Source organism: Stenella coeruleoalba (genome assembly GCF_951394435.1).
Source record: "Stenella coeruleoalba genome assembly, chromosome: 7".
NCBI classification, from domain to species: Eukaryota; Metazoa; Chordata; class Mammalia; order Artiodactyla; family Delphinidae; genus Stenella; species Stenella coeruleoalba.
Genome location: NC_137153.1, coordinates 117,331,649 through 117,350,024, shown reverse-complemented (window position 1 = coordinate 117,350,024; position 18,376 = coordinate 117,331,649). Strand labels below are relative to the sequence as shown.

At 44.0% G+C, this 18,376-nt stretch overlaps 1 protein-coding gene across 1 annotated transcript; it reads right to left on the bottom strand.

Annotated features, from left to right (window-relative positions):
* Positions 1–1,843: 1,843 nt before the first annotated feature.
* On the bottom strand, positions 1,844–16,754 carry EXOSC2 (exosome component 2). The gene is made up of 9 exons (XM_079926943.1): positions 16,618–16,754; positions 15,173–15,274; positions 13,378–13,423; positions 13,064–13,153; positions 11,920–11,985; positions 5,982–6,050; positions 4,646–4,822; positions 4,117–4,245; positions 1,844–3,594 (listed from the first exon to the last, which is right to left on the bottom strand). The coding sequence occupies exons 1-9, from the start codon at positions 16,737–16,739 to the stop codon at positions 3,514–3,516; spliced, it is 882 nt and encodes a 293-aa protein (XP_079783069.1). The 5' UTR covers positions 16,740–16,754; the 3' UTR covers positions 1,844–3,513.
* Positions 16,755–18,376: the final 1,622 nt, after the last annotated feature.

The window sequence follows — 18,376 nt, the reverse complement described above, 5'->3', positions numbered from 1 at the left end:
TAAGAGGATCCACTCATCACAACACCTAGTCTATACTATGCTGTTATGCTTTTCATAAACTGTATTCTCATTTAATCCTCACTCTAGCCCAGTGAGGCATGGATTGCTAACCCCCATATACAGATGGGGAAACCGAGTGAGATGTGACTAGGTCACTGGCCTAGTGATGTGTGACAAAGTCACTATTTTTCCACTGTACCATTCAGTATCAAGTAACTGTTGACTTAATGTCAGACAGTTGATTTTTTTTTTTTTGTGGTACGCGTGCCTCTCACCGCTGTGGCCTCTCCCATTGCGGAGCACAGGCTCTGGATGCGCAGGCTCAGCGGCCATGGCTCACGGGCCCAGCCGCTCCGCGGCATGTGGGATCTTCCCGGACCGGGGCACGAACCCGTGTCCCCTGCATCGGCAGGCGGACTCTCAACCACTGTGCCACCAGGGAAGCCCCAGACAGTTGACTTTTTAGAAGTTGCTACTGACAGTAGAGGGAAACCAGTTGCATTACAGGTGGTGTACATTCAGTTACCGAGTTGTGTATTTTAGAAATACTTTTGCTGGATTGGGAAATGGTGCTAATTTTATAGATATTGGCTTGAAGAAAAAATAGTCACTTGGAGGTACTGAATGTGAATCATATGAAAATGTGTGCCCAAATTTAGAAGTGGAATTTATATTTACATGTTAATTGGGTTAGCTTTGCTCTATCACTAGTCTGGCTGACAGACTTGGTCCTGGCTTGTAGAACACTCTTCAGACTTCAACAACTTTGTTCCCTTTAACTCACCCCTTTTTTTTTTTTTTCTTTTTTTTTTGCGGTACACGGGCCTCTCACCGTTGCGGCCTCTCCCGCTGCGGAGTACAGGCTCCGGACGCGCAAGCTCAGCGGCCATGGCTCACGGGCCCAGCCGCTCCGCGGCATGTGGGATCTTCCTGGACCGGGGCACGAACCTGCGTCCCCTGCATCGGCAGGCAGACCCTCAACCACTGCGCCACCAGGGAAGCCCTTTAACTCACCCATTCTTATCCTGGTCATCACCCTAATCTTTCTCTTTGAATTTGGCTTTTTATTCCTATTAATGCTTTAATCATTTCCTACACATCTTCATTCTTCTCTCTAGGTTAGCTTAAAATTGAGCAATCAAATCAGAACTCTTACTAACCCACACTTCTTAAACTAATAATTCATTCACAAGCATTGTGGAGCCCCTGTGTACCACTGTCCTGGGTGCTGGGATAAAATTGAGCGGGGGACACAAACGGATTCATCCTTGTCCTCCCAGAGCAGACATGGGACGGACAGGCAATAAGTAAAATGAGTAAAATCCAAAGTACTGGTCTCAATGCTGGAAATAATATTTCTGGACCCCATAACCTTTCACAATCAGTCCAACCCATTCTCTAAAGGGCTGCTTTATGACGCCTCTCTAGAGCTTAAACCTACAGATTCATAGTTGCTAATGAGCTTTAATGAAGTCACTTTAATTCTGTGAATGGCTTTCATTTATAAATGGGGGTCATATCAAACTTTACAAGGTTATCATGAAGATCAAATGGGATCTTGTTTCCCACAAAGATTGAGACTATGCTTCCTAAAGTCTGGGTAGAAGCCAACAGCACTAGTTTTAGGTGAACTCCAAGCCCAGACTGCAATATTTCCTTCCACAGATGCACGGTATAACACTGTAGAATGATACGCTCAAGGACTTAAAACTAGAATCCTGAGCCCAGCAAATGCCTGACAGTCAGAAGTAAATAAATGTTGCCAAATTTGAATAAATCCCTTTAAGCTCACATATTCTATTAAAAGTGATTCAGTTCAGTCTAATTTTGTCCTCATGTTTATAAAGCAAAGCAACCCACAAGTTGCTACAGGGATTCAGTACCCGTGTAAAAACTTCAGCTTTTTTTTTTAAAAAAAAAACACCTACTGGAATTACACTTAACAAGGGCACCCTCTAGTGGGCTACAGAAAGTGGATAATCACCAAAAGGTGCTTTCAGACCTTTATATATTTCCACTTAGTAGGTAATCACTATTCAGAATATACTGAATGAACAGCAGGGGCTGGCAGCTTGGGAGACCAAGTGAGAAAGATAAACTTTCAACGAACCTCCATATGTCCTGGTCAAAACCAACCCAAACCAGGGATGCAGGCTCCCATCCTTCCCCATTGCCTTCTCTTAAGGGGCACACAACCTGGAATGTGTTTCAGAAACAACAAGGGAGCAAATCCAAAGTTGCAACATAGCCTATACAGTATTCAGTTGTCTGCAAACTCCTCAAAACAGGTGATACACTTGGGATAGGAAAAAAAAAAAAAGAGAGATAAAATTTGTCTGAATAATGTTATAAAGAAAAGACATACAATTTAACAAGAAAGAGCTGAGCTATATTTCAAAACTGTCAAATGCTCCACCTTACTCCTGAAACTGTCCTAGGTTTAAATTTTACTAGGTGACTCGAGTAGTTAGGTCTCTGTCAGAAGAATTCCTATCTCCCAAGCCTTCCTTCAACTGTACTCACTTCCCAAGTATTACACAGAACACGAGAACAGAAACAGTGATGCCACATTTATAAATACAAAAAAACAGTTCACCAAACAGCACTCTCATATACTGACTTTAAAAGAATGTTTCCCCAAAACCCAAATCAGGGCATCATTTTTAGATAGTCATCCGAAAAACAATGCACAGACATTCTAGCCCTTCCCACTGAGAACTAAAACATCTTGTTTTTACCTTTTAACCCTGAATTATTGAAAAGTTAATGCGTTACTCCTTCAACTGTAGGAGGAAAAACACCTTTTCTTTTCCCATCTCCATTTTTCTTACTTTGTTTTCATGTTTATCAGAGCACCCAAAACATTCATTCTCTTTTATCCATAATTCAACTTCTTACAAATCATCCTTGAAGGCAGGACAGATTAAGGCAGCCTGGCGGGAATATACTCGCATCTATCACTAGGAGGAACATGCAATGGGAAATAAGATTCCAACCAAGCAAAAGGCTGCTTGGTTGCTTTATTCTTCCATTTGATTCTTGGGTTAACTTTACCAACTATATTCTTCAGTGCTGTACTCGCACTGTAGGAGAGGTGGGAATGGAGGCCAAAGCAGACCATTTGGGGGTCAGGGAGGCCATGTTTTCTGTACAGGCAATTTCAAGGGGCATTGTGCCTGGTGATGGTTGATGGTAAGCACAGGACAAAAGATTCCTTGTGTTATTCCAGGATAGGAGTCCATTCGGCTGGAACACTGAGTGCTTTTAAGGCCTGAAACTACCCCAAAACTCTGTGGGCAACCCAAAGGGCCGGCAGTGCTGTTCACCTTCCCCCAGGCTTTGCCTTAAAACAGGAGAAAGCAGGTCTTCAGGGTGGAGGCAGCCCCTTGCAGGTAAAGTGATGAGCTCCCCAGGTCTTCACTGAGCTGCACGTGGGGACCACCAAGCAAACTGTTCACTTTCAAGGACTGCTCCGGCCAGGTACACACAGTCCTGTCCTTCAGGTGCCTCTCCTTATCCCTCCTGTTCTAAAAGCCTCTGGCGTGTTTCCATCACAATTTCCTCCATTATTTCGGGCTTTAAGATGTCTTTGATCTGAAAAAGAAAGGGAAAAAGGTACTTGTTCTAAGCACACCATCAAGCCAATCCAAATGCAGAAACCAAGCATGATTAACATGAACCTTCTGTTTTCCTTTCGTGTATCAGAGGCTAAGTATTTGCAAGATATGATCTGCTAGAACCAGCTTAATAAATCAGCAAGGTTCTATGAGATATAGCTGACAAGAACAAAGATGTTACTCTGGCAGTCACTAGAAAGAAAGCTAAAACTTGGGATGGGCAAGATGAAGTCCAGGGGGTTGCTGTTGTAAATTAGCCTCACCTGGCACCTCCAAACGCCCACAAATCCTTACACTGACATTAGACATTGAGAATATTACTAGCATCTCGCGAAAGCTCTCCAGACACTCAACAAGGCTGTCCACCAGATCAGTTCACACCGATGGACATGGTTAAGGTATGTGGGAGACATGCTTGCTGTCTGAGGAAACATGGAGCAGATGACACTTAAGGCTGCTCACAGATCAACAAGGAAAAGGGAAGCCCCGGGGAGAGTACCTGATGTGGAAGGGATGCTTCATAGCAATACAGGATACTGGTATCATACAGCATCATTCTCTGAGTTGCCAGCGAGACGATGCAGTTCCGAAGCCGGGAGATCACCTCTCGATCAGCAAGGGAGACAGGCTACCAGGGAATGCCAAGGGGAAGGGGAGGGAAATAGAATCAGGACCAAAAGAAGCAAATGGTTACAGCAAATCCCGGGAATCATTTATAACTGAGGCAGCATCACTCTGGGACTCCAAACCAATCCAACTGCTAGCTCCAAGAGAGATTAAAAAGGACGGCTTCTTCAGTGGCTCTTAGGCTACTACCCTGCAACTTTGCCATCTCTGCCGAGAAAGATCAAACCAGGCGCTGATTTCATCTCTTCAGAACAAGAGAGGGCGACACAATGTTTCGATGGAAATTCAAACCAACTCAAACTATAGCAATGCGGCAGATAGAGAGCGTCCCCACCTGCCACAGAGGCACAGCACCGACTAAGTGCCGCTCCATCCCAACAGTGACAATGGCGTTTACTCACCTCCAGGTTTGCAATGAAGCCCCCTGCATCCTCTTCTTTGTGCTCAGGTGTTGGGTAGATCCAGACGAAGCCGTTGTTGCCCAGAATCACTGAGGCACCGCATGGCAAGTCATGGAAGTGAGTCTTCTGCCGTTTCACCAGGGAGGGGGAGACCTGAACCAAAACGCCCTGACCTAGCTAAAAAAGTATATCGTAAATTAAGTCACTGTAGGATCATCAGTGAGGCAACTTAAAAGCAGAGTACAGGATGTGTCCTAGTTGGACTGGAATCAGGGTCCTTGCTGTTGATAACTGCCCTTACATGCACATACATAGTAAATACACAGAACACTTCCGGATGCATTAGTTGTTTACATATCCCAACAGAAGGTAACTTTCCATCTCTTCTCTTCTCTACCATTTATCTTCCTTCGCAGTCGTCTTCGCATTCTAATCCAGGGCTGGTGCCACAGCTGTTAGAAGCTGGAGCCAATGAGGACGTGGGCTCGAGCCTCCTGTGGGTCAAGGAGCACTATTCTGTTCCACCTTTACCTCAACCACCCATCCTGCCCACGAGATACGCCACTGGACAAGGTGACTGGCCCAGGGCTGGGTGCAAATCCATCCCTGGTCCCGGCAGGTCAGCTCAAGCCCCACATCCCGCTGAGGGGGCGTCTATTACAGGACCCGGGCCCACGAAGGTCCGCACGTGCAGTGCGGCTGTGTCCTCTCCTGCTTCAGGGACGTGAGCGTGATTGGCTGTAGCCACTCCACTGAGGAAAGAGGTTTTTGTTCCACCCAGAAAATGAGAACGTTCACCCAGAGAAAGGCAAGAGACTGATAAATCATAATTTGGTTTGGGAAGTATGCTATCATTAAGAAAACAAAGAGCCTCCACGCTGTCACCTTACAGTAGAAAAGCGGTACGATTTCATTTAGAGGCTCAAGAGACAAGCCCATCTTTCCCAACAATAATATCCATTTTATTGACTGGACACGTGTCTAAGGGCTGAGGCCATCCTACTTCATCAGTCCATGACCTCCCTTTGTTCTCAGCACAAATGCAATGCGAAGCTGCCACGCCCCTTGGGAGAGAGCAGAGACAGCAGGGCCGCAGGGCCCAGGGCCCAGGGTCATAGGGGCTCTTCTGCCAGAACAGTCTCCGCAGAAAAAGGGTTAGAGTTGTCATCCTTGATGATGCTACCGGCCCTCACTGTGTGAATCAGTGTGTGGGATGCCAGCCTGTTAAGGCTTGACTTCTGGAGGGCTTTAGGTCAGCATTCCAGAGAGCACTGGGGATTGGGAAATGGATCTGAAGTCTCAGTCAGCAAATGAGAAGAGCCAGAGCCCAACTTACTTTCCCGTATTTGAGACTCCTCGTGTGCAGAGAGACAGCTCCATCGGAGAACACTGCCTGGACCTCAGCCTGGCCGGGTGATGAAGGAACAAACACTTGCACGTCACCTGCGTCCCTGGTTCCCCCCTCCATCCTTTCCTCTAATGGCCAAGAGTCCCGCCCAAAGTCGCAGACGGACCCAGAGGTCACACTGCTGTGACCTAACCTCTCCCCCTTGGCTGTCATGAATACTCTGACATGAACACCACCTCTTCTACTCCCTCAGATAAAAGTTAACATCGCGGGTGGGGTTAATGGCGGGCTCTGGGAGGGCTCACACCAAGGAGTACTTCCCAGGACTTCTGCTGCCAGTGTCCTCGTCCTCACGGTGAGACACAGCCACCCCCCGCCTCTGCAGGAGACCCTCCAACACTAGCAGATCGAGATAGCCTCATCCACCAGAGGGCAGACAGCAGAAGCAAGAAGAACTACAATCCTGCAGCCTGTGGAACAAAAACCACACTCACAGAAAGACAGACAAGATGAAAGGGCAGAGGGCAATGTACCAGATTAAGGAACGAGATAAAACCCCAGAAAAACAATTAAATGCAGTGGAGATAGGCAACCTTCCAGAAAAAGAATTCAGAATAATGATAGTGAAGATGATCCAGGACCTTGGAAAAAGAATGGAGGCAAAGATCGAGAAGATGTAAGAAATGTTTAACAAAGACCTAGAAGAATTAAAGAACAAACAGAGATGAACTATACATAACTGAAATGAAAAATACACTAGAAGGAATCAATAGCAGAATAACTGAGGCAGAAGAACAGATAAGTGACCTGGAAGATAGAGTGGTGGAATTCACTGCTGCGGAACAGAATAAAGAAAAAAGAATGAAAAGAAATGAAGACAGCCTAAGAGACCTCTGGGACAACATTAAACACACCAACATTCGCATTATAGGGGTCCCAGAAGGAGAAGAGAGAGAGAAAGGACCCGAGAAAATATTTGAGGAGATTATAGTCGAAAACTTCCCTAACATGGGAAAGGAAATAGCCACCCAAGTCCAGGAAGCGCAGAGAGTCCCAGGCAGGATAAACCCAAAGAGAAACACGCCAAGACACGCAGTAATCAAATTGGCAAAAATTAAAGACAAAGAAAAATTCTTGAAAGCAGCAAGGGAAAAATGACAAATAACATACAAGGGAACTCCCATAAGGTTAACAGCTGATTTCTCAGCAGAAACTCTACAAGCCAGAGGGAATGACATGACATAGTTAAAGTGGTGAAAGGGAAGAACCTATAACCAAGATTACTCTACCCAGCAAGGATTTCACTCAGATTTGATGGAGAAATCAAAGCTAAGAGAATTCAGCACCACCAAACCAGCTCTACAACAAATGCTAAAGGAACTTCTCTAAGTGGGAAACACAAGAGAAGAAAAGGACCTACAAAAACAATTAAGAAAATGGTCATAGGAACATACATATCGATAATTACCTTAAACGTGAATGGATTAAATGCTCCAACCAAAAGACACAGGCTTGCTGAATGGATACAAAAACAAGACCCATATATATGCTGTCTACAAGAGACCCACTTCAGACCTAGGGACACATACAGACTGAAAGTGAGGGGATGGAAAAAGATATTCCATGCAACTGGAAATCAAAAGAAACCTGGAGTAGCAATACTCATATCAGATAAAATAGACTTTAAAATAAAGAATGTTACAAGAGACAAGGAAGGACACTACATAATGATCAAGGGATCAATCCAAGAAGAAGATATAACAATTGTAAATATTTATGCACCCAACATAAGAGCACCTCAATACATAAGGCAAGTACTAACAGCAATAAAAGAGGAAATTGACAGTAGTACAATAATACTGGGGGACTTTAACACCTCACTTACACCAATGGACAGATCATCCAGACAGAAAATTAATAAGGAAACATAAGATTTAAATGACACAATAGACCAGATAGATTTAATTGATATTTATAGGACATTCCATCCATAAACAGCAGATTACACTTTCTTCTCAAGTGCGCACGGAACATTCTCCAGGATAGATCACATCTTGGGTCACAAATCAAGCCTCAGTAAATTTAAGAAAATTGACATCGTATCAAGCATCTTTTCCGACCACAACGCTATGAGATTAGAAATCAATTACAGGGGAAAAAACGTAAAAAACACAAACACATGGAGGCTAAACAATACGTTACTAAATAACCAAGAGATCACTGAAGAAATCAAAGAGGAAATCAAAAACTACCTAGAGACAAATGACAATGAAAACACGACAATCCAAAACCTATGGGATGCAGCAAAAGCAGTTCTAAGAGGGAAGTTTATAGCAATACAATCCTACCTCAAGAAACAAGCAAAATCTCAAATAAACAATCTAACCTTACACCTAAAGAATCTAGAGAAAGAAGAACAAACAAAACCCAAAGTTAGCAGAAGGAAAGAAATCATAAAGATCAGAGCAGAAATAAATGAAATAGAAACCAAGAAAACAATAGCAAAGATCAATAAAACTAAAAGCTGGTTCTTTGAGAAGATAAACAAAATTGGTAAACCATTAGCCAGACTCATCAAGAAAAAGAGGGAGAGGACTCAAATCAATAAAATTAGAAATGAAAAAGGAGAAGTTACAACAGACACCGCAGAAATACAAAGCATCCTAAGAGACTACTACAAGCAACTAACTCTATGCCAGTAAAATGGACATCCTGGAAGAAATGGACAAATTCTTAGAAAGGTATAGCCTTCCAAGACTGAACCAGGAAGAAATAGAAAATATGAACAGATCAATCACAAGTAATGAAATTGAAACTGTGATTAAAAATCTTTCAATAAACAAAAGTCCAGGACCAGATGGCTTCACAGGTGAATCCTATCAAACATTTACAGAAGAGCTTACACCCATCCTTCTCAAACTCTTCCAAAAAATTGCAGAGGAAGGAACACTCCCAAACTCATTTTATGAGGCCACCATCACCCTGATAGCAAAACCAGACAAAGATACTACAAAAAAAGAAAATTACAGACCAATATCACTCATGAATATAGATGCAAAAATCCTCAACAAAATACTAGCAAACAGAATCGAACAACACATTAAAAGGATCATACACCACGATCAAGTGGGATTTATCCCAGGGATGCAAGGATTCTTCAATATACACGAATCAATCAATGTGATACACCATATTAACAAATTGAAGAAAAACCATATGACCATCTCAATAGATGCAGAAAAAGCTTTCGACAAAATTCAACACCCATTTATGATTAAAAACTCTCCAGAAAGTGGGCATAGAGGGGACCTACCACAATATAATAAAGGCCGTATACAACAAACCCACAGCAAACATCATTCTCAATGGTGGAAAACTGAAAGCATTTCCTCTAAGATCAGGAACAAGACAAGGATGTCCACTCTCACCACTATTATTCAACATAATTTTGGAAGTCCCAGCCACGACAATCAGAGAAGAAAAAGAAATTAAAGGAATACAAATTGGAAAAGAAGAAGTAAAACTGTCACTGTTTGCGGATGACATGATACTATACATAGAGAATCCTAAAGATGCCACCAGAAAACTACTAGAGCTAATCAATGAATTTGGTAAAGTTGCAGGACACAAAATTAATGCACAGAAATCTCTTGCATTCCTATACACTAATGATGAAAAATCTGCAAGAGAAATTAAGGAAACACTCCCATTTACCATTGCAACAAAAAGAATAAAATACCTAGGAATAAACCTACCTAGGGAGACAAAAGATCTCTATGCAGAAAAGTATAAGATACTGATAAAAGAGATTAAAGATATACAAACAGATAGAGAGATATACCATGTTCTTGGATTGGAAAAATCAATATTGTGAAAATGACTATACTACCCAAAGCAATCTACAGATTCAATGCAATCCCTATCAAATTACCAATGGCATTTTTTACAGAATTAGCACAAAAAGTCTTAAAATTTGTATGGAGACACAAAAGACCCCAAATAGCCAAAGCGGTCTTAAGGGAAAAAAAACGGAGCTGGAGGAATCAGACTCCCTGACTTCAGACTATACTACAAAGCTACAGTAATCAAGACAATATGGTACTGGCACAAAAACAGAAATATAGATCAATGGAACAGGATAGAAAGCCCAGAGATAAACCCACGCACCTATGGTCAACTAATCTATGACAAAGGAGGCAAGGATATACAATGGAGAAAAGACAGTCTCTTCAATAAGTGGTGCTGGGAAAACTGGACAGCTATATGTAAAAGAATGAAATTAGAACACTCCCTAACACCATACACAAAAATAAACTCAAAATGAATTAAGACCTAAATGTAAGACCGGACGCTATAAAACTCTTTAGAGGAAAACATAGGAAGAACACTCTTTGACATAATCACAGCAAGATCTTTTTTGATCCACCTCCTAGAGTAATGGAAATAAAAACAAAAATAAACAAATGGGACCTAATGAAACTTAAAAGCTTTTGCACAGTAAAGGAAACTACAAACAAGACGAAAAGACAACCGTCAGAATGGGAGAAAATATTTGCAAACGAATCAATGGACAAAGGATTAATCTGCAAAATATATAAACAGCTCATGCAGCCCAGTATTAAAAAAACAAACAACCCAATCCAAAAGTGGGCAGAAGAGACCTCAATAGACATATCTCCAAAGAAGACATAGAGATGGCCAAGAAGCACATGAAAAGCTGCTCAACATCACTAATTATTAGAGAAATGCAAATCAAAACTACAATGAGGTATCACCTCACACCAGTTAGAATGGGCATCATCAGAAAATCTACAAACAACAAATGCTGGAGAGGGTGTGCAGAAAAGGGAACCCTCTTGCACTGTTGGTGGGAATGTAAATTGATACAGCCACTATAGAGAACAGTATGGAGGTTCCTTAAAAAACTAAAAATAGAATTACCATATGACCCAGCAATCCCACTACTGGGCATATACCCAAAGAAAAACATAATTCAAAAAGACATGCGCACCCCAATGTTCACTGCAGCACTATTTACAATAGCCAGGACATGGAAGCAACCTAAGTGTCCATCGACAGGTGAATGGATAAAGAAGATGTGGTACATCTATACAATGGAACATTACTCAGCTATAAAAAGGAACGAAATTGGGTCACTTGTAGAGACGTGGATGGATCTAGAGACTGTCATACAGAGTGAAGTAAGTCAGAAAGAGAAAAACAAATATATTAACACATATATGTAGAACCTAGAAAAATGGTACAGATGAACCAGCTTGCAGGGCAGAAATTGAGACATGGATGTAGAGAACAAACATATGGACACCAAGGGGGGAAAGTGGGGGGGGGCGGTGAGGGGTGTGTGTGATGAATTGGGCGATTGGGATTGACATGTATACACTGATGTGTATAAAATGGATGACTAATAAGAACCTGCTGTATAAAAAAAATAAAATTCAAAAGTTCAAATAAATAAATAAATAAACAAAAATATAGATCAGTGGCTTTCAAACTTTTCTTTATACAACCCACAGCAAGAAGCATATTTTACTCAGAGTACATGTACGTATGTTTGTGTAAGCAACTGAAACAAAAGTTTTACCAAACCATATCTTTCTTACAGTTTCATTAAAAAAAAAAAAAAAAGTTAACGTCGCTAAGAAAATTTGAGCTAGCTTAAAGCATGGGCCACTGTAAGTTACAAGACCCAAAGACATGACTGAGCAGCAGCAGGTCTGAACAAGAGCTGGAGGGTCAGCTGGGTTAAGGAGACAGAGAAAGGCTGTAGCAGAGCCCTTCACACTCAGTCAAGGACTCAGATCCCTGCCAGGATTCCATGTTTCTCGTGTGGGAGACCTACAGTTTAAGCCCCAATTACTAGCTCCACAGCAAACATAAAGATGCTGGAATGCAAGGTAAAGGATACACTGATAAGGTCCCCTTCCTGCAAGAAACCTCTCATTGCCAGCTCATCCTCTGCAGATCTTCTCCTCTGAAATACACAAAGAGATGGCCACGTTATGGAAGTCAGATCCTAAAGGAAGATCTCTCTCCATCCGTCTCTTCTCTTTCACTTCCTCCCGAGATCTCTGAAGGCAGCCACAATGTTCACACACCAGAGTAGGTAACCTGTACCACTGAAGGAAGACAAAGTGACAACCACTACTTTCCGTCTTACAGACCTTCCCACGGCTCCTCTTCTCCTTCCTCTGAATGATATTCAAACTCCTTACGTGATATTCAAAACCCTCCCAATCTAGACCAGGCCTTTTCCGCGCTTACCTTCTGTGGCGGCCCTCCACACTCCAGCAGAACCAGACTGCCTCCAGCTTGACTGTATCTTTGCTCACACATTTCCCTTTATCTCAGATTCCCTGAACTCATCATTAAAATTCTACTCATCCTTCAAGGATCAACTCCAACACTCATCTTTCCTATGAGCTTCTCTCCAGGAACTTAATCACTCCTTTTGTACAATCACACGCCTGTCTATTCTTGGACTGCCGGGTATTCAGACCAGTTATTTCATATCCCCTGCTAGTCTAAGCTCTTTCAGGAACTCAGTCGTGCCTCCTGGATCTTGGCATTCTCCAGAGAGCCTAGCACAGTGAGCCTCTCTATAGATAGATGCTGGCCTGAAGGTAAAGCGGAACCACTGCGTTTTATAAAAGGAGGCAGCTCAGGTCCTGTGGTTGTCTGGAATAATCAAATGCCACTCAATTCATGGAAAGCTAATCTAAACACAACTTTTCAAGGAACACTTTCACTGAGCAAAGCTGATACACCCAGAGAAGGAAAGTTATTAGCACCAAGCATCTGAGAGCTTCTCTCAACTCTCTTTTGGGATCGCTCCCCATGGACATTCCAGATCCTACCATATACCGGTTGCTGCCTAAGTTGGGAGGCCTGGGCCAAGTGAAAAGCCTATGTGTACATCAAGGCAGCAAACTTCACAGCAGACAAACAGGAGTAAAGGTGGCAACCTCAGGGTAAAGCAAAGTTCTCTGGTGGAGCAAAGGACCCCAGAGCTCTCGCCAGCAAACTATACAGTCCCAGCCGCAGACCCTTACCAGCTCTCCTCCGGGAAGGTTCATGGATGAGAGAAGCAAGACTGAATCCAGCCTGGAGTTGGTCTCCACCTTCCACCTCTTCTGTTGAACCTACAAACAAAGAAAGCCCACACCTGGACACATACGCCAGGGGCCAGAGCTCACACTGTAAATGACCAATAATTCCAAACGTAATGAACTGTTTACATCAAAGGTCACAGGAGAGCCAAACACAACGAATGCCTAGTTCGCATAAATGCATGTAGAATGACTATGCCATTCATTAGATCACCAGCCTGCTTTTGCTTTGTAAAAACCAACCAGATAGACTTTACCTCTGTGATTCTCCCCACTACAATGTCTCCCACTTCACCATTGTACCTGAAAGATGAAACAGAAGGCCCTCCATCAGTGAAAAGGCTTCATTACAAGACCAAGTTACCATCTGAGATTTCAGTTAGACAGGGGTGAAGGCCTTGACGAGGCACCACATTTAGTCAATTCACATAGTTATGCTGTTTGGACTTATTCTCAGGAACTGATAACTTCAAACATCCTGTATGTATAAAGTCTCCATCAACTAACTATTCTTAAACCATTTATTGCAAATAGTTCATCAAGCCTGAAACCCCTATTTTGTTAATTACATGAAAATGAGGGACTTCCCTGCGGTCCAGTGGTTAAGACTCTGCCTTCCGATGCAGGAGGTGCGGGTTCAATCCCTGGTCGGGGAACTAAGACCCCACGTGCCGTGGGGTGTGGCCAAAAACTTAAAACAATAAATAAAAAGAAAATGATAAGCATGGAATCTTTTCTGGTGGGCTCTGGAACACAGATGGCTTCTGCGTCAGCCAGAGGAGGAGAAAGGAAAACGAGACAGGACGCCGCCCAAACCAGCCTGCTCCCCACCCACTGGCTGCCTATCTCAGGCCCCTCTGCTAGTTCCTCATCCCGATTCTAATGATGACGTGTCCCATGTCGAAGGCGCAGTCCCTGGACCTCTTCTCTTTTCAGCCCATACTCACTTGGTGAGCTCATCCAGCCTAATGGCTTTAAATACCACTGATGAGTATACCACTCCCCTCAATTCCAGAGTCTAGTCAACTGCTGGCTACCCAGCACCTCCATTTACGTGACTAATAGGAATTTGCAAAAGTAACACACCTACAGCAAAGCTTTCCAGCAGCCCCCTTCACTCCCCCATAGCAAACTGAAACTCTCCCAGTTGTCACGAGCTCAGGAAATGGCAACTCTACCCCTCCAGCTGCTCAAGCCACAATCCTTGGAGGAACCCTTGATCTCTCTCAATCTCTCGCTCTCTGTCTCTCTCTCTCTCTCTCATGCTCCAGGACAAGTCCAGCAGAAGATCCTACTACCTCTAACTTTCCAATATAGGCAGAAAATAAAAGGCATCCAAATTGGAAAGGAAGAATATCTCTTCTCACAGACATGGTCCTATATATACAAAATGCCAAAGAATATAAAGTCCAACAAATTTTCATGATTAAAAAAACACTCAGAACACAAAACATACTCAAAACAGTACCTTAATCTGTCTCCCTAACCCTGTCCCTATCCCCCCACCTCCCCGGCCACCCACAGCAGCCAGAGTGATTTTATTAAAACAGAAGTCAGGTCATGTCCCTCCCCTGCTCCACCTCCTCCAGTGGCTTCCTAGATTACACAAAGTGGAAGTCGAAAATGTTTACTGTGGCTACAAGGCAGACAGACTGCCCACCTCACCTCTCTGCCTGCGTCTGCTCCTACCCCACTGGCTTACATTCTGGGGCTAACCTTCATTGAGCCCTTCTAGGTAGGAGGCTCTGTGTAAGTACTTTACGTGCACTGTTTCAATGAATTCCAATGAAAATCCTACAAGGTAAGTCATGCTAGGTCTCATTTTGCAGAGGAGGGAACCAGAGTTTGGAGAGGTCAGGAAACATAGGGAAACTTCTGAAGCCCGCGCGTACCTGTCAGTCATCTATACCCTTCCTATAGCCATGTTCCCAAAATCCCAGACCTACAGAATGATACAGCAGGCCGGGATGGGGATGGAGGGTATGTCGTGGCAGAAAAGACCTGGCTGTGCAACTCGGATGCCACAAGAGAATACACACCTTTTGTTCTCACCTGGTTTTCAAAGCTTTCACGCAGACCAACTTGTTTACTCTCTCCACAGAGCCAGCCACAGATGCAATGAGCTTCTCTTCCCCCATATAGGTCCCATGGCCCCTGTTGCAACAGGAAGATACAAAGAATACCAGGGTAACACTTGAGGTGACCTCTCGCAGCAAGACCAATGTGTTCCTCAAACCTAACAGACTCCTCCTGCCTTAAAGGCAGGCTTTTGCCCTGGTTGCCATCTCTTCCTAAAACACTCCTTCTTTAGACAGCTACATGGACATCTCCCTCATTCTGCTCAAGTCTATTCAAATGTCACTTTCTCCACCAGGCCTTCCTCGACTATCCCATTTATAATAGTCACCCACCCTGCTGCTGCCACCACTACCACATCCCAACTACGCTCCACTCACCCTGCTTGGCTTTTAATTTTTTCTATTGCATTTATCGCCAAACATTCTGAATAACGTATTTGCTTGTTGTGCTTATTGTTATCTGTCTCTCCCAAAGAGAAAATAAACTTCACCAGGACATTGATTTCCACTTTGTTCACTGTTGTACCCCAAGCACACACATACTGAATGCATGAATAAAGGACTGAATCTTAAGATTTCCTGGGATCCAACAACCCCAAACTAAGAGATTAAAGGGCAACAGTATAAATGCTGTACCTCTCCTGTATGTACAAGTGTACCCCCTCCCCCCAAAAAAAGGCTGAGATAACCACTAGTATTTCTCTATGATGGTGACAGAACGGTGAGTTTTGCTTCTTTTCGTAATCATTACCTAATTTAATCCTCACAACCTTATCGAATAGTTAATGTTATTATCACTAGTTTACGGATGAGGAAACTGACCTCGGAGAGACAGTACAGCCAATAATACTGTGATGGCAGCAGGACTCGAACTCCAGCTGTCCAACTCAAGAGCCTGCCCTCTTAACGACCACATACGGTACTGCCCTCAGTTTCAAAGGCGGGTATTTGACTGCATATAACAATGTATTTGTACGCCCTAAGCCCAAACAATGACTCGTTCCAAAACCGTAACCCCTGGCTAGGAGACGACGCGGAGGGATAAGGGGCCCAAGTCAAAAACGCCCACCGTCTCCCCGCCGAAAACTGTTAAGAGGCCCCAGCTCCTAACCCACCCCAGTCTTCCAAGTCCTCAACGAGGAAGGCTCAGGATCTGGGCCTCAGGCAGAGGACCCACGAGTCCGGCCACCAAAGATCAAGAGAGGAAGGTTTCGGGAGACTGGGGCAAATGCAGACAAGGACACACAAGATGCAGGGAGTAAGAAGTCCGAAGCCTAGAAACCTAGGCGACCGAGATGCTCAGCAAATGTGTCCCGGGTACCACGGGAACTTACATGCAAGAGAGCACAGGCCTGGGTTTCACGTGGAGAGCAATGTAGCCGCCCCTTGTGGCCCAGAGTCCCCCACGTCCCCACGTACCGCATGAAGCCTGTGTCCGTGGTGATCGTGTCCCCCGGCACTACCAGGTGTTTTTTCGTCTCACGGCCCAGGCTCTCGCTAAGAGGCTTGCGAGCGACGGGAAGCCTCATCTCCATCGCCATCTTGACGCTAATAACCTGCGCAGGCGCAGCCCGACTCGGACTCGCAATATCCGCCTCCGCAATGCCCGTCCTTCGCTCTTAGGGGCGGGGAAGGGCGGGGCCTCAGAGGAGCGGCCAATGGGAACTCACGGTCTGGCTGCCATATTGACTATTGTAAACCATTAGGTTAACATGAAGGGAAGGAAGGAGTCGAGTTGCCATTTTTATTATTGGCAAGGCTGCCTTTGTGGAGTAATAAAAATCTCAAGTTGTATGATGTATTGACTTTTCACCAAAACTCTCTTGTACTCATCATCCCAGTTATTGTTTCACAGTGTTAGAGATAATTGAGAAATGGGCCTCAGAGTTTCCTTCCAACTCTAAGCTGCTAAAATCTAATTTTGGGAGGACTTCCCTGGTGGTACAGTGGTTAAGAATCCACCTGCCTAATGCAGGGGGACGCAGGTTTGAGCCCTCGTCCTGGAAGATCCCACATGCCGCAGAGCATTGACTGTGAGACAGTCAACGTCACAAGCCCATGTGTCACAAGTACTGAGCCCGTGTGTTGCAATTACTGAAGCCCGTGAACCTAGAGCCTGTGCTCCACAACAAAGAGAAGCCGCCGCAAGGAGAAGCCCATGCACAACAATGAAGCTTGTTGCAATTAGAGAAAGCCCGCGGGCAGCAACGAAGACCCAACAAGGTCAAAAATAAATTAATTAATTAATTTTTTAAAAGTCCTTATCTTTAAACGAAGACCCAACGCGGCCACAAATAAATTAATTAATTTTTAAGAAGTCCTTATCTTAAAAAAAAAAAATCTAAATTTTTGGGCATGAGATTGCCCAGAGGATCAGGAGGGGGGATATACAGAAAACACCATCTGGACAGAGAGAAGAGCCCCTTTTCATACTGTTACTAGTGGCCCCTGTGCTCTACATACTGCTGCCTCGTGGGCGCTGGTTCAGCACCAACTATCACCTACAACCCCAAACAACGCTCCAGGTGCTGTTTCCATTCTTTCTCAAGTGAGCTGATTTCCCTAGTATTTCTTTTGAAAGAACAAGGAACCATCTAAGACATTCAAACCTTGCCAGAAGGGTGTATTTGGCAGGGAGGACAAATGCACACATGATACGAAGATCTTCACTTGTATTTACTCATACAGTGAATTGAGCCAGGAGCTGTTCTAAGGGTTCCGTGATGAACAGATAGATGGATGTGTGGCTTTACCTATGGGCCAGGAGCATTTCCCTCATTTCTCTCCCTGCTTCCCACTACCCTCTCCCTCACCTTTCCCCTGCATGGTTTATAGCATCCACAACAGACTGAGTTTCAACCTCAGGGAACTGGAGATGATGATTCTTCATGCACAGAGACTCTAAAGGGGATTCAATGAAGTAACTTGTGTCAGCACCACACACTGAGCCCAGTAAGTCAGGTCTGCTGCCTCCTGAAGGTCCAACAGACCAACAGATTGATAAATCTTCAAAAGGACAGCATTTCTTTCACCTAAGCACGGCTCACAAACTACACTTGTCAAGAAAGCCAACCCTGTGAGACAGTCAATGATATAAATTCTAATGCCCCACAGGTCATGGGTAAGTGGACAGGCCAGACACTTGCCCTCCTCCTTGCCTGGAGGAAGGGGCTAGAGC

Coding starts and splice junctions, on each gene's coding strand:
- EXOSC2 (XM_079926943.1), bottom strand. CDS start 16,739: ATGGCGATGGAGATGAGGCTTCCCGTCGCTCGCAAGCCTCTTAGCGAG. Junction 13,424..15,172: donor GTGAAAGCTTTGAAAACCAG/GTGAGAACAAAA, acceptor TTCATCTTTCAG/GTACAATGGTGAAGTGGGAG. Junction 11,986..13,063: donor ACCTTCCCGGAGGAGAGCTG/GTAAGGGTCTGC, acceptor TGTGTATTTCAG/AGGAGAAGATCTGCAGAGGA.